General features: G+C 38.9%; 1 protein-coding gene across 2 annotated transcripts in view; it reads right to left on the bottom strand.

The window, feature by feature from the left end:
* The window catches only part of FMN1 (formin 1), a 403510-nt gene that overhangs the window by 159424 nt on the left and 217785 nt on the right, over positions 1-26301 (bottom strand). For both annotated transcript variants that reach the window (XM_087859297.1, XM_045815793.2), the window contains one exon: positions 3391-3478. In XM_087859297.1, the coding sequence (XP_087715423.1) occupies positions 3391-3478 (88 nt within the window). The remainder of the gene's footprint in view (positions 1-3390; positions 3479-26301) is intronic.

Genomic DNA, 26301 nt, shown 5'->3' with positions numbered 1-26301 from the left:
CCCAAATGCACGGGAATGGGACACGTGACATTCTGATTCCTTTTATTCTAGGGTTCAGTCTATTTTTTTTTAAATCAAATTAAATTTTTAAAAAAATGAGTAGCTTTTATATGTGATATGTTAGCTCGGTTAGTTGTAAACAAGGCTTAATCATCAGAGAAATTCTTAGGGAAAAAATACAACATGACATAAAGGAGCAAACTTGGTATCTTTAAGACCTGGAGGTACAGAGCTTCAAAATTCCACTTCTTCAATAGACATCATAGGCAGTGTCTCGTGGACAACAGAAGAGTGATCACCTTTACAAATGAGGAAGACAAGGTTGCTTTTTAAGAGTTGAACCAGGAAAAAAGTGGATTGTCCAGCTATGGGAGATTAACTGTGAACGGACATACCCAAAACTATTATCAAGGTGACCATGTTGTCATCCCAGCAAGGGGGAAAAGTACGTAAACAATTATACAATGAGAGGAGAGGCTAGCGATACGGATGTAACAATGAAACGATGTGATAAATAGTTTCATCATGACAAAGGAAAAGTCTTTTCCCTAAGTGAATACGCTCACCTTTTGGTTTATACATCAGCTCCCTGTAAGTTTGGGAAATGCAAGTCAGTGCATCTGTCTCTGTGCACTGACGAAGACGACTGTATGACCACAGGCTGAAGAACAGCTTGGCACTGTGGTCATTTCACCAGGGCTGATGTGCTGTGCGACCTTGCCTGGCTGCCAGCTGGCCAGCCCCAGTCAGATCTCACTGCAGCCCCTCTCACGTTAAAATACGCGTTCTGGGCCAACATCAGCACAGGGAGTCCTTTCATCAGGATGACAACACAAGGCCAAGTGCATTCCATTCACGACCAGACACAGACTCAGCACGAAATGTAACTGACACAGCTCGGGCTCCTAAGTGACCTTCGGATGCCAGTGTCAGTCAAAAGATTCTAAAGAAAAATTAAGCGAGGGTTTTATTCATCTGGAATGCATTACTAAATGAAGACATGGAATAGGGGTGATTTTTTTTTAGAACTTAGGAGCCAACTCTGTGGTGGGAAATGGAGGTGCTTGGAACAGGAGAAAGAACTAAAATGGTGCCCACGAGACCTAGAAATCTGTGAGGCTACAACCGACAATTCAAACGCTGACATGTAAATTCGCAACTGCTTCATGTAAGCATGCTCTTGTCTAGAGGAAAGTACTGGAAAAGGTATAGGGGAACTAATCTCTCATCTCACTCACAATGAACATTCGCTCCAACGAGGCTGGGGTGCCATGGGAAGGAGGTTTGTAGTGCGGAGTTGGTAACTGAACACCAGTGGCTGGAACGACTCTCGTCACATGGCAACCCGATACACTACAGCACAATGTGCCTAAAAAGAACTGAATAGGGTCTCAGGTGCCGTGGCCTTTATGAAGACTCATAGCCACAGTGCCGCGCATCCTGGTGATGAAACCAGGCATGCCTGGTTTTCACCAAACTTCGGAAGAGTGCTGTTGTTTAGGGTACAGCTCTGCCGCTGGATCTGGAGAATTCCTTTCCAAACTCAGAGTACACCAAAAGAGCTCGTCTCTGACAAAAGACGATCAGCTTCCCTGCTGATTTATCTGTTCCATTTGTTTCATTTTTCCTTTGCTGTTGCATCACAGTTCCCTGGTTTGAACTTACCAGAAACTCAATTCTTCTAGAAGATCTAGCCCCTAAGATCACTGAAGAATCCCTTTCTCATTTTGATAGGGGGACCCCTTTAGCTGCCCTTGCCCAAATTCAAATCCCCTCCTGCAATAGTTTTTCAGGTCTGACATGCATGCTTATGTATTTAGTTCTACTTAATTAAGCTGAAGTATTACAAATAGACAGCTTGTTTGCACCCTTTGTGACCGTCAACTAATTCAGAATATTTTTAGTTTTATGGGGAGTTTTTAATGTTTGCAATAAAGCAAAATTTTAAATCCTAAGCAGAGCTCCTTTGAGAGGAGAAGCAGTGTGTGTATCTTAAGTGTCTTTTGGTTCAGGATCTCTGCGGGTCTTCTGCTGTGTACCTGGGTAAAACAACCTTGAGGAAACACAGAGGAAAAACCTGAAGGGCAATGTGGTTTGAGAGTGTCTACACTGTTAACCCATGCTGAATTGGACTGAAACCATCTACAGGAGACTGTATTACTCAGAAAATATTATCAATGACATGTCAAAATAAAGATTTACATTTAACTGATTACTGAGAAAGCAGAGTATTGTTTTCATGCAAGACACAGATTTCAAGAAGGTAAGACGGTTTTTGGTCTATTTTTCTAGAACTTAAGAAAAATACTGTAAGTAAAATTTCCTTTTTTTAAGTGTTGTATTTCAAATTGAGCCAAAGATAACCAAGTTGAAATAGCATCATTAAAAAAAAAAAGGGATTAAAAAACAATGACATCAGAAACCAGGGATGTACTGTATGGTGACTAACATAATGTAATAAAAAACATTAAAAAAAATAAAACAAAATGACTTTGGTATTATTAAAAAAAAAAAACACACAACAACACAATGACATAACCAAGTAGATGAAGAAGCAAAGTGTTTCACCACAGAAGTATTCCAGCTGATGAAGAAGAAGTAATGGAGATAGTGTAGCATTAATTTGCAGACTTCTAATGAAATAACGAATCTAGGCAAAGATCTTCTGGGTCCACTAACAACATAAAGAAACAAATAGATATTGTGCATTTCTTGATACAATATGCAATAGCGTTTATGAAGTATTCTTCCCTTACTCGGATCAAGTCTATAGATACTAACAGTTTACGTAAGGAACCATAGGGGACAGAAAAACATAATAAATGAAAACGTGGCAATACGATCAGAAAATCTAAAATGTGGGAAACTCCACAGGAGAAATGACCTGTTTCTTAAAAAAATTAATTACAAAGGAAAAAAAAGTAGTAAGATGGAGTGCAGAAACTTCTAGATTAAAAGAAAACCGAGAGACGCACAACAAAGGCAATGCATAGAAGTTGTCTGGATCCTCATTCATGCTAATTATAAACAAATGGATGAATTAGTGAGTATACAATCAGGGAAATTAGAACTACATGTGATGATACTGAGAGATAACTGTAAATGTTTTTAAATGTATGGCAATTGCACTGGAACTATGCTTGAAAAAGCATCCTTAACTTTTGATCGGTGTCCTGACATTTTTAACAGATGATTTATAAACTGTCTAGGATTTGCTTTAGTCTAGCTGGTGAGGGAGAGTATATCAGATGAAACAAGAGTGAGGTGGTGGTTTTGTAGCTGGTACATGGGATTTATTACAGCATTCTAATCATTTATACTTGAAACTTTTCACGATTAAATGTTGAAAAATTTTAAAGTTGGGGGAAAAAAGTGATGGGGAAGACTTACCCTGCTGAATATCCTTCATTTCTAAATGCAAACTAGATATCAAGATTCCCACAGTTTGAGATCGTTTTCCATCCAATAACTTGATGATCTGGAATTTAAAAGTACAATTAATACAAGCTCGAGTGGCCACACAATTGTTCAGAAGCATATCAAAAACATTAAGATTTTTAGATACTCTGATGAACTAAACTGATGCCACAGTCACTCTATTTTAACGATACCTTAATTTGAAAGTGACTTATCTACAACTATAGATATTTTTGAAAATAAAGGAAAAACACCACCCCAAACGCTGCCAATCTAATACAAGCACTAAAATCTTTATGATACTGTATTCCGATCTTTTTATTCAAACACTTATTAACTCAACTCTAATTGCAACGTATGTACAATTTTTTTTTAAAAGATTTTATTTATTTGCGAGAGAAAGAGTGCAAGCGAGAGCACAAGCAGCAAATAGAGGGAGAAGCAGGCTCCCCATGAGTAGGGAGCCCGATGCAGGGCTCCATCCCAGGACCCCAGGATCATGACCTGAGCCGAAGGAAGATGCCCAACCAAATGAGCCACCCAGGCGCCCCACGTATGTACAATTTTATATACAGCTTTTCCAGTTATCATTGGCACATTTCCACATTGCTACTTCTTAGGTCACTTCAGAGCCTCCAATCTTTATGGCTGTGTCATCTGCCCGGTGGTTTAGGGGAAAGATCAGCATAATCTCAACTCAGCTGCCTACCACTTACGCAGCCTTGGAAAAGTGACTTAACGTCCGTCTGGAAGGAGTTCAAGTTCTTCATCATGGAGTAGGGCTGACTATATTTAATTTGTACATTTATTCTAAAAATTACATGACATAGTATATGTGAAGCACTCATATAATATATTCTCTCTTTTTTAAAGATTTTATTTATTTGAGAGAGAAAGAGAGAGAGAAAACGAGTGGGGGAGAAGGACGGGGGGGGAGAGAGAGAGAGAGAGAGAGAGAGAGAGAAAGAGAGAGAGAACCAGACTCCCTGTTGAACAGGCAGCCCGATGCGGGGGCTCAATCCGAGGACCCAGAGATCATGACCTGAGCCAAAGGCAGAGGCTTAACCGACTGAGCCAGCCAAGTGCCCTTCCTATATTATATTCTTAACATAGATTATTTAAATAAAATTTCCCTGTCTTGGAGAATTGAGTTGCTTCGTATTTGTGCTATTTTTAATATAAACAATGGAATACTTTGTACATTAAACCTTCATTTTAATTGCTTAAAATTGTTCTTTTATAATAATATAGGCATATCAAAACCTTACAGACTTCTTATAAACTCCAAATACCTCATTGCCAATTATGGAGAGAGAGCTCTTCATACTTTGGGTTTCTCTAAACCACACAGTGGCCGCTAAGGGGAAAAAAAAAAAGATCTTTCTCTCATGTGACACAGCTACAAAAATCAATAGGGAATGCACACCAAATCTTGTTTTTTAACGCACTTTGCTGAGTAAAATACAAATTAAACTAAACAGCTACACTTCTCCTTCCACTTAGGTACTTATAAACTTAGCAAAATATAGTGAAGATACAGTTAGACAGTAAGAAACATCTGTATTTATATCAGTACCAGACTAGCTGAGTTGCTTCCTGGTTGAACAATAAGGAATAACGGATTTTGTTCCAAAACTGTCCAATTACCCATCTATCAGTCTATCCTGAATCAGTTATTGCCGGCCCTTTATCTCTCCTTGCCCTGCTCAGAATGGCTTCTTTTATATAACTATTAGACCTCAAATATAGTAAATATCAAGCTTTCATCAAGATAAAAGGAAATCTGTTTTTAGTCCAATGTGTTTAATAATTTCAACATTAGTCTTAGAGAAAGATTCTTGGGGGATACAGAATTCCAGGAGTTTTTAAAAGAAATAAGAAGGTAGGTAGTTGTTCTTTTAAAATTTTTTTTATATGAAAGCAAAAGTAAAAGAGAAAAAGATTATATATAATCAAGTATTTTCTTTAAAAAATCAATTTCTGGCTTTTTCTTAGATTGAGAACACAAATTTAAAATGAAGTGATTTTTAAAAGTCCAATACAAAATTAAGAAAAACCACATAAGTTTCATGTAAGCATTCATTCATTCATTCAACAGATACCTGCTATGAATCTTTTATGTGCCGGCAAAGCTCTGGAATTTGAGCATACAGAGGTGACCCAGACAGATGAAGTCCTTGCCTGCCCTTGTGAAGTCTGTACAGCTTAGTTATCTAAGAAAATCACTTTGGCTTTGTTTTTCTTTCTCAGGATTGCTTTGGCTATTTGAGGTCTTTTGTGGTTTCATACACATTTTAGTATTATTTGTTCTATTTCTTTGAAAAAAATGTTATTGGATTTTGATAGAGATTGCACTGAACCTGTAGATTGCTTTCGGTAGTAAGTATGGACATTTTGACAATATTAATTCTTCCAATCCATAGGCACAGAGTACCTTTCCATTTAATTGTGTCTTTCTTTCTTTTTTTTTTATAAATATTTTTTAAAAAGATTTTTAAAATTTATTTATGTGACAGAGAGACAGCCAGTGAGAGAGGGAACACAAGCAGGGGGAGTGGGAGAGGAAGAAGCAGGCTCCCAGCGGAGGAGCCTGACATGGGGCTTGATCCCAAGACCCTGGGATCACGCCCTGAGCCGAAGGCAGAGGCTTAACTACTGCGCTACCCAGGCGCTCCAATTGTCTTTCTTTCATCGGCGTCTTAAACTTTTCAGCATAGAGGTCTGTCACCTACCTCATTTAAATTTATTGCTAGATACTTTATACTTTTTTTTTTCAAGGTTTTATCTATTTATTTGAGAGAGAGAGAGAGAGCACAGAGGGAGAGGCAGAGGGAGAAGCAAACTCCCCGCCGAGCAGGGATCCCGATGCAGGGCTCAATGCCAGGACCCTAGGATCACGACCTGAGCCGAAGGCAGATGCCCAACCAACTGAGCCACCCAGGTGCCCCAATACTTTATTCTTTTTGATGTAATTGTAAATGGGATTATTTTCTTAATTTCTAGGATCATTCACTGCTAGTATATGGATATGCAAAAGATTTTTGTATATTTATTTCATACTCTGAAACTTTATTGAATTCATTTATTAGTTCTAACAGTTTTAGGATAGAGTCTTTAGGGTTTTCTATATATACTTCTTCCTTTCCAAGCTGGATGCCTTTTATTTCTTTTCCTTGCCTGATTCCTCTGGCTAGTTTTGCCAGTACTATGTTGAATAAAAGTGGCAAGAGAGGACATCCTTGTCTTGATCCTGATCTTAGAAGAAAAGCTTTCAGCTTTTCAGCCTTGAGTATGATGTTAGCTGTGAGCTTGTCATATACGGCCGTTATTATGTTGAGGTATGTTCCTTCTCTACCCACCTTGTTGATAGTTTTTATCATATATGGTTGTTGAATTTTGCCAAATGTTTTCTCTGCATCTCCTGAGATGCTGATTTTTATCTTTCATTGTGTTAATGAGATGTATCGCATTGACTGACTTACAGATATCGAACTATCCTTGCATCCCTGGAATAAATCCCACTTGATCATGATGTGTGAGCCTTTTAATGTATTGTTGAATTTGGTTTGCTAATATTTTGTCAAGGATTTTTGTATGTATGTTCATCAGGGATATTGGGCTGTAATTTTCTTTTTTTGGTGGTGCTCATGTCTGGTTTCAGTATCAGGGTAATGGTGGACTTATAAAATGAGTTTGGAAACACTCCCTCCTCTAATTTTTTGAAAGAGTTTGAGTAGGATCAGTATTAAATCTTTGAGTGTTTGACTCTATCCTAAAACTGTTAGAACTAATAAATGAGGGGCACCTGGGTGGTACAGCGGTTAAGCATCTGCCTTCGGCTCAGGGCGTGATCCCGGTGTTGTGGGATCGAGCCCCACATCAGGCTCCTCTGCTATGAGCCTGCTTCTTCCTCTCCCACTCCCCTTGCCTGTGTTCCCTCTCTCGCTGGCCGTCTCTCTCTCTGTCGAATAAATAAATAAAATCTTAAAAAAAAAAAAAGAACTAATAAATGAATTCAATAAAGTTTCAGGGTATGAAATAAATATACAAAAATCTTTTGCATTTCCATATACTAGCAGTGAATGATCCTAGAATTCAGAGAATTCACAGTGATACCATATGGTCTTGGCTTTTGTTTGTGGGCAGGTTTTTGATTACTCATTGAATCTCCTTACTAGTGATCAGTCTGTTCAGATCTACTATGATTCAGTCTTAGGAGATTAGGTTTCTAGTGATTTATCCATTCCATGTAGAACGTCCAACTTGTTGGCATAGTTTTCAAAGTAATCTCTTATATTCCTTTGTATTTCTGTGGTTTCAATTTTAACTTCTTTTTCATTTCTAATTTTACTTATTTGAGCCTTCTCTTTTTTTTCTTGTTGAGTCTAGCTAAAGATTTGTCAATTTTACTTATCTTTTCAAAGAACCAGCCCTTAATTTCACTGATCTTCTCTATTGTCTTTTTAGCCTCTATTTCATTTATTTCTACTCTGGTCTTTGTTATTTTGTTCTCTCTACTAACTTTGGGCTTCGTTTGTTCTTTTTCTAGTTTCTTCAGGTATGAATTTTAATTATTTGAGATTGTTCTTGTTTCTTGAGGTAGGTCTGTATCCTTATGAAATTCCCCCTTATTTTTGCTGCATCCCATCGATTTTGGTATGTTATATTCCTATTTTCACTCGTCTCAAGGTATTCTTTTATTTCTCCTTTGATTTCTCTGTTGACCCCCTGGTTATTCAGTAGCATGTTGTTTAATCTCCACTTATTTGTGATTTTCCCACTTTTCTTCTTGTAATTGATTTCTAGTTCCATACTGTTATAGTCACAAAAGATGCTTGATATGATTTCAAACTTCTTAAATTTATTGAGGCTTGTTTTGTGGCCTAACACGTGCTCTGCTTTGGAGAATATTCCATGTGTACTTGAAAAAGCTATATATTCTATTGTTTTTGGATGGAATGTTCCGTGTATATCTGTAAAGTCCATCTGGTCTAATGTGTCATTTAAAGTCAATGTTACCTTACTACTACTAGGTATTTATCTGAAGAAAACAAAAACACTAATTTGAAAAAATACATACATTCGATTTTCATTACAGCATTATTTATAAAAGCCAAGATATGGAAATAACCTAAGTGCCTATTGGTGGATATACAGATGAAGAAGATGTAGTCTATATATACAATGGAATACTACTCATCCATAAAAAAGAATGAAATCTTGCCATGTGTGACAACATGGATGGACTTTGGTGGAATTATGCTAAGTGAAATAAGCCAGATAGAGAAAGACAAATATCATGTGAATTCACTTATATGTGGAATCTAAAAAACAAAACAAAATTCATATATACAGAGAACAGGATGGCATTTGCTAGAGTGGAGGAAGGTTGGGGGCAGACCAAAATGGATGAAGGGTGTCACGGGATACAAACTTCCAGTTATAAAATAAATAAGCCATGGTAATATAATGTAGAACATGGTGACTATAGTCAGTAATGCTATAGTACATATTTGAAAGTTTTGAAGACAGCAAATCCTGTAAATTCTCATCACAAGAAAAAAAATGTTTTGTAAACTTGTATGGTGATGATAACAATGCTTATTGTGGTGATCATTGTGCAGTGTGTACAAATACTGAATCATTACATTGTACACCTAGAACAAGTATTATCTATCAATTATACCTCCATAAATATCACTTCGGTAAATTGCTGTAAAGAACCAAAAATAAAACATCATCTGAACTAATTGCAAAGAAAATTACGAAGAAGAAAGGCTTTCGGAATTGACTAGATTTATTCTTAAACGTCCAGAATAGTGATCGATAAAACCTTGGTCATGGCATACACACTGACGTCAAGGAGACAGGCCTGGAAATCAAACTCATGACAAGATCACAAACGGGGAGCAACAATTTCTTCAAACAAACATTCACCTAGCTATCCAGGTAGGGTTCTGAAAACCATGAATAACACATTCTACCTACAGGAAAGACAAGGTTTAAATGCAAGTTCTTCTAATAGCTAATTAAAAGAAAGCAAGAGAGCGATCAGAAGGGAACTGGAACTGGGGGAGAGAGGAAATGATTGAAACTGAGATTACATGTCATTGGGAAAAAGGAGCATATCTATCCCTTCAGTGCTCATCCAGGCTGAAGTATGGAAAGGATGTCACCACAGTCAGCCATCCTTGTAGTTTTGTGTAATGACATGACATGGCAAGTGTTTGAAAAGAGAGTGTTTATTACCTTAAGCTGGACTAAAATGTGAAGTGTTTATGAAATGCAGTGCTACCTCCCAAAAGGGGGGTAGGCAGTGGTAAAGTCAGAGCATTTGTAATCTCTTGTTTGTGTCAAATTCCTTGTCTGCCTCTGATGAGACCTTTAAAAATGGACCTCTAAGTTTCCATGTAGTCTCTCTTCAATTGTGGAATAATATGACGTTTCTCAAAAAGCAGCCAAAAGCAGTCTTAAGCCCTCTTAGTTTGTTTCCTGCTGTCTTTTCTTCCTTCCTTTCCTTCCCCTCTTCTCCCCCTTTCCTTCTTTCCTTCCTTCCTTCCTCCCTCCCTTCCTTTGTTTTAGATTAGAAGGCTTAATAATAATAATAAAAGAGGGGCGCCTGGGTGGCACAGCGGTTAAGCGTCTGCCTTCGGCTCAGGGCGTGATCCCGGCGTTATGGGATCGAGCCCCACATCAGGCTCCTCCGCTAGGAGCCTGCTTCTTCCTCTCCCACTCCCCCTGCTTGTGTTCCCTCTCTGCTGGCTGTCTCTATCTCTGTCAAATAAATAAATAAAATCTTTAAAAAAAAAAAAATAATAATAAAAGAACATAACATGAAACCTGCCCTATTAACAAATATTTGAATGTTCAGTACAATATTGTTAATTATACCACACTGTTGTACAGCAGAGCTCTAGAATTTTTTTATATGACATGATGGAAACTCTATACCCATTGAACAACTACTCCCCATATTTCCTTCTCTCCCCAGCCCCTGGCAGTTTTCTGCCTCTACTCTGTACTTCTCTGAGCTTGACTACTTCAAATGCCTCGTATAAGTGGAATCATGCAATAGTTGCCTTCTGTGACTGGGCTGATTTCACTTAACATAATTTCCTCAAAGTTCATCCATATTGTAGCATGTGACATAATTTCCTTGAGGCTGCATAATATGCCTACTCAAACACACACACACACACACACACACACACACACACACACACACACACCCCCCACATCGTTGTTACCCATTCATCCATCAGTGGGCATTTAGGTTATTTCCACTTCTTAGCTATTGTGAATACTGCTTCAGGGAACATGGGTGTGCAATTACCTCTTTGAGAACCTGTTTTTAATTCTTTTGGATAAATACCCAGAAATGAGGCTGTTGGAGCATGTGGTAGTTCTATTTTTAATTTTTTGAGGAACCTCCATACTGTTTTTTATGGTAGCTGCACCATTTTACATTCCCACCAAAAGTGCATAGGAGTTCCAATTTTTCCACATCTATGCCAACACTTGTTCTTCTCTCTTCCTTTTACTTTTCCTTTTAAAAAAATTATACTATTCTAACAGATGTGAGGTGGTACCTCATTGGGTGTTGATTTGCATTTCCCTGATGATTAGTGATGTTGAATATCTTTTCATAGACCTTTGGCCATTTGTAAGACTTCTTTGGAGAAACGTCTATTCAAGTCCTTTGCCCATTTTCCAATTGGGTTTCTCTTTTATTGAGTTGTAGGCATTCCTTATACGTTTTGGGACATTAATACCTCATCAAATATGTGGTTTGCAAATATTTTCTTCCATTCCATTGGTTGCCTTTTCACTCTGCTCTTTCCTCTCTTATGCAGAAGCTTTTCAGTTTGATGTGGTCCCACTTGTCTAGTTTTGCTTTTGTTGCCTCTGCTTTTGTGTCCTATCCAGGAAATAATTCCAAAACTAATGTTATGAAGCTTTCCCCCTATGTTTTCTTCCAGGAATTTTATAGTTTCTGATCTTACATCGAAGTCTTTAATACCTTTTGAGCTGATTTCTGTTTATGTTGTAAGATAAGGGTCCAATTTCATTCTTTCACATGTGAATATCCAGTTTTTTGAGGAGCCCATCCTTTCCCTCTTTTGTTGTCTTGACACCCTTGTTGAAGATCATTTTACCATATATGCATGGGTTTATTTTTGGGCTCTCTATTCTTTTCCAGTGGTCTATAGGATTGTCTTGATTCCCACACTGTACTGAATAGGGTATGTAGCTTGTAATACATTTTGAAGTTAGGAAGTGGGGGACAATACCAAACGAATTACAAGGAGAAAATTAGAAGTAAAGGGAGCCTTAAGAAAAACAGCAGAATATATATTTTAAAATACCCTTAAGTCTAATATGTAAAATGGCTAAAAGGAAACATATGGAGGGACACATTACACTAACAAACAGACCAAGGGAGAGTTCAGGTGACTGACAAGACTAGCCCAAGACTTCAGGTTATATTCAGATCTTGCTGGAACCGGTTAATGATTGGGCTGAGCAGGATGTGAGGAGCTGGTGTCTGCAAGAGGGAGGAGGAGGAGGAAGGAAGAGAGCTGCTCTGTGAGCTCTCTGGTTATACTTTACAAGCTTCTGCCCAACCCTTGGCCAATGTGGTCACGGGAACACAGACTGGAATAAGTAAGGGTTCCTTTGTTTAACACGCATGTCAAGGGACTCCCATTTGCCAGGTATGGAGCTGGGGACTGAAGATTAGTATAAAGTTTGGTCTTTGGAGAGTTGTTACATTTACAGAAATATTTGTTCTGTTATTTTTGTCTATTCTCTTTTTGTAAGTTTGTCATTTTTAATTATAGAAGTAACAAATGCTTACTGTAATAAAAAATATAAACTATAAAGAATGCAAAAAAGTAAAAGGTGAAATATTCTCTCATCTCACGGATCCACTGCCCCGTTACCACCACCAGTAATGGGGGTTTGTCTCCTTCCACATCTAAACATGTGTGCATGCCCACATATGTGTAGGGATTTAGCTTTATAAAAATGACAAGCAATACATTTTGTTCTGCAACTTTTCCCCCTTGTTCTGAATAATTCTTTCTCTTTTATAAATATATTACTGATACCTTCCCTGTTGGTATAGGCAGAGCCACATTAAGTATGAAACATAAATTAAGTATTCCTCTATTGATGGACATTTAGGAATTCTCCAAAATTTGTCAATTATTAACAATGCTGCAATGAGCAACCACGCGGATGTATTCTTAGTCACTCGAGCTCAGATTTCTACAGAGTAGACGTACAGAAGTTGTTCAAACAATATGCCCATTTTTCATTTTGATAGATACTGCCAAATTTTTTCTAATAGGTGCTACCAATTTACACTCCTGACAACTATTGGAGAGTGACTGTTTTCCTAGTCCCTCACCCGCCGGGTATTAACAGTTTAAAAGATTTTGGCCAGTATGATAGGTAAAATGTTTTTTCACTATTCTATAGTGCTAATGATTTAATAGTAAGGGTAAACACTTGGCTGTTGGTCACACGTTCTTGGGGATTATCTTTGCATCCTTTTTACTATGTTTTCCAATTACTAGATCTATTAGGCTGGTACAGAACAAAGATATTTAAATAAGGACATAGGTGAATAGCAAAAAGAAAGAGACTTACATGGAGATTACTGTAGAGAGGGGGCATTTTCTAGGGGAAGAAGAGGGATGAGAGCTACCTTTCCTTTTACCCCCACTATGCACGGGGGTATCATGCTAGCTCTGCCCACAAGCCAGTCCAAATGGAAAGTTGTGAATTGGGGGCAGTAAGCACCAGGATACTGTAAGCTTTTATTCCTTTAGTGACCCCCTATAGATTTCCAGAGAGAATGGTACTTCAGGCTCAAGAGGCCTATAAAGTAAGTGTAGTCATTTCATTGCTAGGGCATTAAAGCAAGACACAAAAAGAACACCTTGTTCTGCTAACCCAACTCTCTGCTCTCCTTTTGATATTTGTGATCACATCTCAAAACTCCTTACCCAGATATACACCTGTTATCAGAGGCATTTGCCTTCATAGCAGAGTAGCTAGGAAGAAAATCCCAAGGAGGGAAGAAGAGTAAAGAAAACTCATGGAGAAAACAAACAAAGAGAAGAAAGGAGAACAAAGATTTAGAACATGCTAAAAGATTTTTTTTTTAAAAAGATGACCTAGTTGTCAACCAATAATTATTACATTGTTTTTTAAATAATTTTTTAGAATCATGCTAAAGTTTCAAATAACCAGATCCAACTTGTATAGAACCCTCTATTAACTGAAAATTCACCTTGTTTTTCTTTTATTGCATTATATGCATTCTTGGTAAGGTAACTTCTAGACGGATAAAGTGAACTTCAAAAATTCTTCTCTGAAGAGAAAGAACACATGACAAGAAGATAAACTACTATTGGGTATTTATTCTCCCCCATCCATTAGCTTCTCTAATGCTCGGAAGAAAGCAAACTCAGTCATCTACACCTTGCATATTTGCATTACTGAGCAGTGTGGACTGGTGACCATAATGATTATCGGGAAAATTTTTAGAACCCTAATGTTCTTGAGATTGTCAGCTATTTAATTGTCTGCCTTTTTATAGTAGGAATTTTAACTGATACATTTAAAAAAATAGCCACAGGATTTAAAATACGAAAGTTTTATCAAAACATTTATTAATTAAACAATTTAATTAATCAGCACCAACCCATTCTTTAAGCCTACTAGTTGTTATTATCCTGTGCCGTTTTAACAATTTTTAAAAGTTGTCTGGGCCAAGTCAAAAGTTCCCAACAATGTAACAATCTAAGTAGAAATACAAATACAAGTAAGGACTATAGCCATAAATACAATGGTCCTTTCCTCTTTTGGCTTTAGCATGCCGAGCTGCCACAGCCCCTTGGCTAGCTATGAAAACTCATCAGCATCATAGGCTGGCAACTAGTTGTTAAGAGAAAAGTCAGGAGACCAGCCTTCTATTTCTAGACCTTCCCTGACTCATCCTTACATTGATGCTGAAATGTAATCAGTCCAATTCAACAAAACTCATAACACGCAAACTCCTGTGTTGGTGTACCGCTGCAAAGGGCGTAAAGATTCATACACACACACGCACACACGAACATATGTGTATCCTTGTTCAGTGGGAATTCAAAGCCTATATAAGTCTGACACAAGGGAGTTATTAACAGGGATCAGTGAACATAAAGAGATTCTAATTGTTCCTCTTACATGATCCTCCGTATACAAGCCAGGACTCACCGAAAATGGGGGTTTTGAAGGAGATGGCTGTTTGGGGCCCAATCTTCCTCTGGGTAACCTGAGAGCTCCCCAAAGTTACTTTCGGTGTCCTTCCCCTAAAACAAAAATCCGGGTCCCACGTTCAGAAAACTATTCCGTGGAGGAGATCTGAGAGATAATAAGCTCCGCGGACCACAAGCCGCCAAACGCCACTGTAAGTCACGTTCTGCTGAGCTACAGAGAAGGGGGCCCTTTCCATCCTGCACGCCTACTGGGGCAAAGGTTCTTCAGGTACTGGGACGAACAAGCAGCGGGGGCTTTCAGACGGCTGAAGACCTTGAAGCCAGGGCACTGCGCTTGATTGTGGACGCTGTGGGCCTCCTGATTGTGTTAGTCCATAGCTTCATAATGTGAATGTCAAACGAATGGTTTTCCATGTGTCTGTGGAGCCAGTAGGCAGAACGATGCCTTGAAGCTCCTGAGGTGACTTCCTCCCCATCCAGGCTCTTAGGGAAACAGTGCCCCACACTGTTCAAGAAAGTTACTTCAGAGAATATTTATGAGACAGGATGCGTACCTGTACAAGTTGACTCATTCAATGCATACACTAGTTGAAGTGGTTTGGGGGTCATTTACCCTTAGCATTGAAGAAACTCGCAAATGTTGGCTAACTTAACCTTCTGCCTTTGGGTAGGCCCAGAAATTAAAGACAGACCTCACTTTACAAAGAAGTCATACTTTCGGAAGTTATTAAGGTTGTCTTCATACAATGCACACACATTTAGAGCCATTTTCTGTCATCAAACACAGTGGAACTTCAGCTAATTGTAAACACAGCCAAACTTTTCATCCTGTTCCTCTTCCATGAGGACTCTCAATGCCCATTTTTCATTCTTCTTTGTCCTCATGTGCATATTACTTGATCTGTCATAATCCTCACAGTCATTTTCTAGTATTAAGTAACTTTTGGCACCAGAGAATTTCACTTAATGTCTGACTTAAATTCCTCACGCTTCCATTTCAAATCATCTTTTTCTGCTCCCGGGGGAGGCGGACAATAGCTGGCCTCACCCTCCTCTACACAAAGCTCCTTCACAAACCTTAAGACGGTTTGTTTGTTCGTTTGTTTGTTTGTTTATTTATTTATTTATTTATTTATTTATTTATTTATTTAAAACAAGAGATGCTTTCTATCAAATCTTTAAAAATCAGGTTTTGAGAAATGTCAGCAAGCGCTCAGTTTATCTGGGTCCTATCTGGAGTCAGCTGAACTTCGCAGCACATAGCTTTCTCCTAGGTATAATTACAGTCTGGAGGAGAATGCAATTTGTGCAGCATTCCACTGACCTACAAGCTGACCTTGTGCAAGGGCAAATTCACAGGTTGCGTTAAACCCTATTAGACATGCCTAGTTTAAGGCGAAGCCTTTCCAGACCCCCGCCGCACGCTGGATTAGGGCAGTCACACATGCGTACTATTACATTGCCTAAGGATCTCTCGCCATGCCTTCCAGAGAGGGGATAGGCAGGCCGACATCCCACACTGCCTAATCCCGCACCTGGAGCTGGTGTATCCAAATGATTATTATTTCTTACATATGTGGATTTTTAGAAGAACCTGCCTCTTTGAATAAGAATTAAGACAGAAATGGGAAGACAGATTTGCTACATTGGAAAAACCACCCCCTGACTACTCAGCTAGAAAAGTCTTGCCAGACAGACCGAGAAAGAACTCCTGCCAGGCCCAGTGGGATTTTTCACATCTACATAAAATCCACATATATCTTCAGCTCTCTGCCCAAGCTTGGCAGACGAGGCCAGAAGTAAAAATAAAAATAAATGGTCTGAATAGACCATGAATGCTGCAAGCATACTTGGCCAAGTGAGTTTGGCACAGCTACAAATTTAAGAGAATTACAGAAGGCTTCTTCTTCCAGGGAGCCTTCCCTGTCTGAAACTGAAGATGATGAATTTCTCCACCTACACCTTCACTGGACATCAAACACATTCAAACCTGTACCAGATCAGGTAGGTACTCTGTTCTTTGGTTTAGTCCTCACATTTGAAATTTCTATTTCAGTCATAGGATTTCCATCTCCAGCAAAGTTGGTTTCATCATAGAATAGGCACCGTATCTAGTTAAATAGAGCCACATATGTTACCGCCAACAAACATCTCCTGGGCACTTTAGGCAAATAAATACATGTGAAAATTGCTGCGTTTCCTGTCTGAATCACCCTTCCCCCACCAAAAACAAGCAAATAAATGAAGGATCCACATACATGGGCAGATATTTCCTTATGTGACAGGGATATATTTCAAATAACCATTGCAGGTCAATTTCTATAGAAGAAATGAGTATGTGGTTTGCCTCTCTCAAGGAGACTGAGGACAGTGGAGACTACACAGAAAGGAGACAATCTGCCTCTCCAAAGCAAAACTCTAAAAAACATGATTTCTGTTTTCGTGCCTTCAGACTGGTGATCTTTGGCTTATCCTTCTTATCAAAACTCACTGAATGCCATTACTTGGCAAAACCACAGGCACTAAGAGGCTGATATGAAGCCCATGAACTACTAATGAGAAGTTAGCTTGTCCCATTGGCAGGAATCCTTTGTATTTCTAAGCCACTGGCTGCCAAAGGGACCTAGGTGCTTTCATAAGGACTGTTGCATTAACCTCGAAGACGTTCTTGTGCACAAAGTTGGTAGGCAGATAGAACCCTACGTTTGAGACCTAGAAATTGATGAACCTATCCTACAGGCTACAAGCTCTGAGAGTCAAGCTGACAACCCGCTCTGGACACGTCCAAATCATAAATATAAATTAGTGTGGAGTCCCAACTGGCTGGGTCGGAGTGCAGCATCTTCTGGGGACGAGATATGGTAAAACAGGGAACCCTTAGGTTTAGTACTCTTTTACATGCAAACCCTCCACCACCAAACTGTAAATTCTTATTTTATAATTAATAGAAATCTAATTAGGAAGAGAGAGTGAGAATTTCCCAAGGGAATTCTAAGAAGTGATATAAGATAATACAACGCCAGGAAGCATAACAGCCCACGGATACAGGCCTTATACACAAGATTAAAAAAAAAATCATGGGATAAAAAAACGGACACAATCCCACTTCATATTCTTGTGCCCTCCCTGCCATTTCTAGTGTGGCAGTGACTGGAGATGAGACAGGTAAGCAACTCCTCCTCCCAGCCGATGCCAGGAGCAAGGGCCAGCTGGAGGGGACCAGCAAGAGCAGAGCTGGCAGTCATCTTGCTCTCTCTCTCCTCAGGGAGAGTGAGCGCTTCCTTGGAAACATGCAATTGTTTTTTGGCAGGTGCCCAGGAAAGTAAATGCTGACTCAGGTTCCTTGTCCCTTCTCCTGCGTTTCACCCCCCGCCACTCTTTGGCATCAGAACCAGAGGAGTCGGTTGGCTGGTTCCATGGTGCCATATTATGAAGTGTCACCTGACTTGATACAAACAAGCTGATGGGTCAGCCTGGGCAGGTAGGCTTCTGGGTAGTGGCCTCCATCAACTGGCCTGATGATGCCATTAAAATAAGCTTTCCACACACAGCCTGATTATCTGTCCCACTAAATGTTTCAAGGAAAACTAAGCTTCACTGTTCTGTCAGACTGCTAGGTCTGAATTCCTTCCATGGCCTTATTTTTGGGGACACATAAAATTGCCCAGATGAAGTTTACTTTAAGGATTTAGGCTCTTCACCAAGAAATGTGAAAAGGCGAATTGTCATCCTGTCTTGCATCTGAGAACATATTTGGCATCCCTTACCCTTACTGATGAGACAGAAAAGCCCTTTTATTGGTTTTTCAGACCAGTGAATTCTGTTCAGAAAGCAAATTTACAGAAGACCATAGCAGGTGAAGGCTGGGGCTGGGACAGGGGTGGGGGGCGCCATGGGGTGGAAGGGGGCAGGAATATGGGCAGGAGATACTTCTGATGGCTTGGGAGTTTTTGTGTCAAAACAAAATCACATGCATTTTTTTCTCACTGATCGGAGATTCAGGAGAGAAAATGACCAAGACACATCAGCGCATTCATTGCTTCGTCTGCAGGCCGGACCAAGGTACCATCACACAGAGGTATGGGTGAGAAATGCCATTCTATTGTCTCTGAGGGGGCAGAGTCCCTTCAAGAGCGCTTGGCTATAATGTACAAGAAACAATTCTAGACAACTGACAGCTGACCTGGTGAGAAGCAACTGGACAGAGGGCTACGTGGAGGGAGGAAAATGAAAAAGAAAACAGAAGACTATAAAAAGACCCAACCTCTAGTAAAACATAAAACAAAACCAAAATAAAACACAGGCCCAATTGCCCAAGACTCTGCCTTTTAAACGGATGGTGTGAATGCTAAGCTACACTGGTCCAAGAGTGAGAGGAAAGAGGGACTATCTTTGGGAAGATGTTAAGAACATCAGGATAACACAGGAAAATTCAATTCCATGCCTTCAGGTGGCTTCCAACCATCATGGCTCAAACTCTCCAAAGACCAGGAACTTATTCCATATGTATAACTCAGCCTTTAACAGCTAGATGGAAAATTTATTTACTCTCTCTTTTAGGAGGGATGGGAGTACAGTGGCTCACCACTCAAGATACACCAGAGGCTTGGAGCTTTAAGTCCTGTTTTATTATTTTGTTTTAAATTTCTGTATTATAATCCTACTTTAAAATCCCATCCCAAAAAGCAATCTGCATGGCTATCAAAACGAGTAAAGGAAATGTTCCTTCTCTTCCCCTTCTCTCCCCACTGGACCTAGCACTGAGGAGAAGAGTGAAAGCTTTCTTTCGGTCTTTCCTAAATTGCATGGGATTGCGTGGGATGGGGATCCTACATACCCCTACAAACTGTAGGTAAAGCCCGCAGTTGCCTATAGCATGCTGTCTGTAGTACAAGGCAATTAAGAACTTGTGGGATATCTTGTAGAAGTTTAGTGTGCATGTGAATTACCAGGGACCTCGTTAAAAACACAGATTCTCATTCATCAGGAATGAGATGGAACCTGTTTTGGATTGAACTGCATTCCTCCTGCAAAAGATAGGTTGAAGTCCTCATCTCCAATACCTCAGAATGTGACCTCATTTCTAAATGGGGTCACTGCAAGTGTAATTAATACAGATGAGGTCACACTGGAGTCGGATGGGCCCCTAATCCAATGTGGCTCATGTCCTCATAAGAAGATGGCTATGGGAAGACGCAGAGACATGGAGGGAGAATGCCAAGTGTCGACAAAGGCAGAGAATGGAATTACGCTGCTGCATATGCCAAGGAACGCCGAAGATGGTCCACGGGCCACCAGCAGATGGGAAGAGGCGAAGAAGGATTGCCCTACCGGTTTCACTGGGAGGATGGCTCTTTCCAATGTCTTGATTTCAGACTCCTAGTCTCCAGAACTGTGAGACAATAAATTTGTGTTGTCTTTAGTCACCCAGTATGTTGAATGAGGCCCACTAAACTAACACAGGGCCTGAGGGCCTTTTATTTCTAGTAAGTTACCAGGTATGCTTCTGCTGGTGCTCCAGGGGCCACACTCTGTGGAGTCAGGTGACCTCAGACAAACGTATTCTTTCGTTCACTCTCACTGGCACTTAGCACAGCGTCTGACATATATGCATGTATATTTATACAATCCCTGATTCCCAGAGTTTTTTTGACTAACCAGCTGGAAATGTGCCCCTGTCCCTCTCCGTCTCCTGAAGCTATGTGCCCAGCCAAGGACGACTGCTTTCTTTGATAAGGCCAATGCCAGCAGCGCAGATAAGTCATGCCAGCCTCCTACGATTCTAAATAACAAAGTTTGTAAGACTTTGGGACTCCTTGTCTTATCAATATTTCTCATTTAATATTAAAACACTGAATCCAGTCTCTTCTATATTCTTGGTGACTCCGATAGGGGCTTTTTCTCTCCAAAGTTTGGAGTTAGGCTTTTGAGACGAACACGTGCTAATAATTACTCCAAGCTGGGTAGTGATGATGGGCAGCAGAAATCTTATTATCTTCAATGTCATCGTGTGTCTTTGAAATGATAATCACTGCATTCAAGATATCAGAAATGATGGATGGCCTTTGATTCACAGTGTACCATGATGCAAATTGCCTGGCTCTTTCCCACTCCACCTCAGATGGTGAAGAGCTAGTGACAGTGGGCTCTCCTAGCTTCAGGGCCTCGAGCCACTGGGAGGCAAAATCTGGGGCAAAACTCAGAGAATTGCTCCCTTCTTTATGGAAACCTGAGGCTACTTTAGTTTTCCCTTTTATGGACGCGCTTCCCCTAGGACAACCCCATACATAGTCTTCACGTGCAGCCACTGCTGTAATGTACGGCTATTTATGACCTAAGTCCTCCTACTCTGTTAACCTTCTGGGCACAGAAGGCTTCTAGTAGGGTCACTGAGCTCCTTCTAGAAATACGACACGAGGACTCCAGGAAATTCTAGCAAGGGAGGAAAGATGAAAGAGCACTGTGTATATATATATGTACTTTAAAACTGCTAGGAGATTCTGCCAGGGCTTATGGTATATAACCCAGCACGTTTCCCCCAGTTAGTAATTAATCTTTATCATCCTCCTCACGCTCCCAGCGCATCCATCATGGAAAGGAAGCACACGCTATATGCTATCTTTCAGGCGTCCATGTGAATGGAATAACACAGTGATCCAAAATACTTACTATCATCCATGAAGAGTGAGCCCTTACCTCCATCCCGACTACAGTCGTCAGAGTACCCTGAGGTTCTCATATGGACGAATCACCTCCTGAGAGCACAAGTGCAAAAGGCACACAGTAGGTGATTTGACCAGAGTCACCAGATGTCGGACTACTAGTCCTCTGTGCTTTCCCTTGAAACACATCTCATTCCTGCAAGGATGGACATGCCCTGTCACCTGTGTTGCAACAAGAAAATAGCCTCTGAAATGTGAAAATCAAGATGTGTTTGAGTTTTAGGGTAACAGAGGAAAGGCCTTTCATTTCCTTTGTCTCCTACAAAACCAACCCCAAATAATGGGACTGAGTATCAAAACCAGAATCTATCTTCAGTGAAATTAGACACCCTGCAATTTCAAAACAGAAAATGTGAAGGCAGAGGTGGTTGGAGTGGTAAAATCCCTTGGCATGATGGAAGGACAAACCTCATTTTCTGCTGGGGAGGGAGATCCTCGGACACGTATAAATTAGAGGGATCATGTGCTCAGGAAGGCAATGGTGAGGGAGGAGTCAAAAATAAGGGGATGATTTAAAAGTTGGTATATAGTGCAATTAAGTGCCAGGTGTATAATTTCACCTATATGTCCCAGAAATATGGTGTCTAGAGAAATTCAACCAGACAGACTTGGGGTTCATGGATATCAGGCAGAGTAGACAGTGGGGTGGAGGTCTTATAGTGGAATGGAGTAATTATCAAAATTCCACATCCTTTCTTAGCCTCTGTCAGAACGCTAGCAGTCAGGCTGATACACCACTTTCCAGCCCCAATCAGGTGCCTGGAGAAATTCCATCTGGAAAACCAGATCAGTCTAAAAGCAAAGACAAGGGGTGCCTGGGTGGCTCAGTCCATTAAGTGTTTGCCTTCAGCTCAGGTCATGATCCCAGGGTCCTGGGATCAAGCCCCGCATTGGGTTCCTCGCTCAGCAGGGAGCCTGCTCTCCCTCTCCCTCTACCTCCCACCCCTGCACTCTCTCTCTCTCAAATAAATAAATAAAATCTTTAAAAGAAATAAAATAAAATAAAAGCAAAGACAAACTCCCAACTGAAATGACGGGTCTATAACTGTTTACCCCACCATGAGACCCACCACTGGGCAAACCTTGTCCATTTTCACTGAGCTTCCATCCAGGTTTATCACACCTCAATCTTATATATGATATAGCAGCCAAGTATCACCAACTATCTGAAGAATCCTTGAACATGAAATGCAGATGTCAGAACCAAAAAATATTAAAAAGGAACTTGGAAGATGGAACAGAAGGAAAGTAGCAAGCAAAAGAAATATGCAAAGAAATTGTAATTTAAGTTGTTTTTTTTAAAAAGTAAAATGAACTTTAATATAATTCTGAAATACAAAAATCTTTGTCTATCAAAATAGGAAGTCCACAGTGACTATCTAAGAAAGTGAGAACTACCAATACCTTTGGAAGACCTCTAGCTTCCCCAGATCTTCCTCCAAAGGACCCACTCTTCTGATTTCATGTTCATTATTCACTTGTTTTTATTTTTTTATAAAAATCATTTGTCACAAATGTATGATTCTATCAACTTTGTAGGCTTTCACATTTTTGACCTTCAGACCAACGGAATCATTCATGACCTTTCTCACTCGACATCTCGTTTAAAAATCCACGAGGTGGATGCATGTAGCTATAAGCTAACTCTTTTTCAAAGCTGTATTCTATTCTTCGACTTGACCTCAGTCATTCATCTACTCTAATGATAGTGCCATTTTCAGATTTTTGCTATTATAAACAAAGCTTTTACATTCTCATATGAGTCTTCTGGTACAAATCTGCAGACGTTTGAACAGAGGGTGTACACATGTTCACATGAACTAGGTAAAGCCAAATTGCTTTCCAAGCATATGGAACAACTGACCTTCCAGTTAGCACAACGAGAATTCCTACCATTCCACACCCTTGTGATACTTTCACAGTTATACTTACTAATTTTTGCCAAGCTGGTGGGTCTGAAATGAGATCTCTGCATTTCCTAGTTCTGACTTGTTGATTATCTTTTCACGTGTTTATTGACCATTCATTCCATGACAAGCCTCTTCGTGTCTTTTCCCTATCTTTCTAATGGAAGGTGACCAACTTGTCATTGATCAGTAAAAATTCTCTATGTATTTTGGAGAGTAATTCTTCAGTTATATATGTCAAGAATGTCTTCCCCAAGCTTGTGGCTTATTGCTTCATATTCTTTGTGCTATCTTTTGATGAACAAGAGTTTTTTATTTTAATGTACATTATTTCTTACTTGATTTATACTTTTTGTGTCTTTTCCATGTGAGGTTAAAACATAGTTTAAAAAAAAAAAAGAATATAGGAGCCTATTAACTTTTTCCTTTCATGTACTTGATATATCTGGAATGAATTTTTATTCATGAGGGAGGGATCTATTTTCTTTCCTTTGGGCCATATATATATATATGTATATATATATATATATGTATATATATTCAATTTTAAAAATATTTTTTAAGAGTCAATTTTACCCACTGATCTGAAATACCACATTTATCATACATTCGTTTGCATATAATATATTGATCTTGCTTCTGAGCCCTCAACTCTTTCCATTAATCTTTGCTTTGTTTGTTTTCTGTGCCGATTATTACCATACCCTACCTACTACTTTATTTTTCTCGACATGAAGTAGAATAACTATCCTCCTGATTTTTCTTTTTCAGATTTTTTCCCCTGAATTTTATGTTTCTTATTCCTTTGCTTTAAAAAAATATTTTTGCCACAGATATGTGATTCCATAAAATTCCTTGGATTTTCATGTGTTTAACTTCAGGTCAACAGAATCATTTTTTTGTGTGTGATTTTTTTTTTTTTTTTTTACTAAACATCACATTTAAGGTTGCAAGGTTGCTTCTGTAAGGTTATTTTTGAACCTCTGCTCTTCCATACAAATTTTTAGAATAAGCTTGTCAAATTCCAAATAATCCTATTAAGATTTTTGATTGGAATTACTTTGAAACTAGAAATCAATTTGGGGTTAACTGAGATCTTTATAACACTGCTCTTCCTATTCGTAAAGAGAATAGCTCTTCTTTTATTTAGGTCTACTTTAATGCTTTCAATACAGTAATTTTTATCCATTTCTGGATTCAGTTAGCTAATCCTCTGTTTAGGATCTTCACATCTATATTAGAGAAACTAGCCTGTAATGTTTCTTTACTTCCTGTTCTTGTCTGATAGTGCTATCAAGACTATACACCAGCTTTGAGTATAACATCATTTTCTAGTCTCTAAAGCATTTTGTGTAAGAAAGAAATGTTTGGTGTAATCAAACCATCTGGTACTTTGTGGAAAGATATTAAACTACTGATCTAATTTCCTTAATATTTACAGGCATTCGGGTGTTCTGTTTCTTCTGGGCTCTGATTTGGTAATTCATATTTTTCTAAGAAGTTGTTTATTTCATGTTCTTTATTTCATGTTCTTTAATTGGCAAAAGTTTACCCATGGTATTCTCATTTATCTTACACATTTCTATTGCATCTTGCAGTTATATTCACTTTTAGTTTCCTAATATATATTTTTTAAAGATTTTATTTATTTATTTGACAGAGATAGAGACAGCCAGCGAGAGAGGGAACACAAGCAGGGGGAGTGGGAGAGGAAGAAGCAGGCTCATAGCAGAGGAGCCTGATGTGGGGCTCGATCCCATAACGCCAGGATCACGCCCTGAGCCGAAGGCAGACGCTTAACTGCTGTGCCACCCAGGCGCCCCTAGTTTCCTAATATTTTTATATATGTTTGTTTTGCTCAATCCTGCCAAAAGTGTGTGAATTTTATTGTTTTCAAAGAATGAATTTTTAATTTTACTGATCTTTTGTACTGTTAAAATTTCTTTTAAATTCCCATTCTCATCTTTTAAACTGTATTTGGTTGAAGCATATGAAATTTTAAATATTTGATCACATTTGACCTAAAAAATGGCTTTTCTTGTCATTTAACCTAATATTTTTTTCTAATTTCTTTGTTTTTTTTTTTTCTAGCTATTAATTTTGGAAGCTAACTTTTTTTGACCTTTTTCTTTCCTAATATAAACACTCCTAACCATACATTTTAGTTACATCTTAGGAGTCTTAATAACCAATATTTTTAGAGTTAAAAGTGTTTTCTGTTTACTGTCCATCACTTAGGAAGCAGAAATGAGCACTGGGTATTATATAAGACTAATGAATCACTGACCTCTACCTCTGAAGCCAATAGTACGTTATATGTTGATTAGCTGAATTTAAATTTAAAAAAAAAGTTTAAAAAGGTCTTTTCTGAGTCCTGTTATGACATCTTTCTTAGTCCATGAGTTAGTTATAGTATGAATACAAATTTTAAAAGGCAAGGAGGTTTTTGTTATTGACATATTTACCTTTCTGTTTTTTTTATATATAAATTCAGTTTGATCAGAAGATGTGGTATGAAAAATTGCTTGAAATTTGTTGATATTTGCAGGACCTTTTCATTTCTTAAGTCTTTTGATACTGTTTAACTCTCTCTCTCTTTTTTTTTTTTTTAAAGAGAAGGACAAAAAGTGAAGGGGTAGAGAGAGAGAGGGAAAGAGAATCTTAAGCAGGCTCCATGACCAGCATGGAGCCCAACTTGGGGCTCGATCTCACAACCCTGAGATCACAACCTGAGCCAAAATCAAGAGTTGGACACTTAACTGACTGAGCTACCCAAGCGCCCCCATAATACTGCTTAAGTCTTAAAATTATATCCATGTATGATGTTGATGAAAATTTAAATAAAGTATAATAGCTAATTTAGTCTATTTCATTAATATGGAAACCAACCTAAGATACCATACTTTGAATTCCATCATCACCTAAATCAGCCATTCTAGACGTGTTTGTATTTATTTGTAGCTTACCATGTTCTAAAAGGATTCA

The sequence above is a fragment of the Ursus americanus genome, chromosome 36, assembly GCF_024610735.1.
Source record: "Ursus americanus isolate L20-20 chromosome 36, mUrsAme1.1.p, whole genome shotgun sequence".
Taxonomy (NCBI): Eukaryota; Metazoa; Chordata; class Mammalia; order Carnivora; family Ursidae; genus Ursus; species Ursus americanus.
Note: the sequence above shows the minus strand (reverse complement) of the source record. Positions and strands in the feature narration are given on the sequence as shown.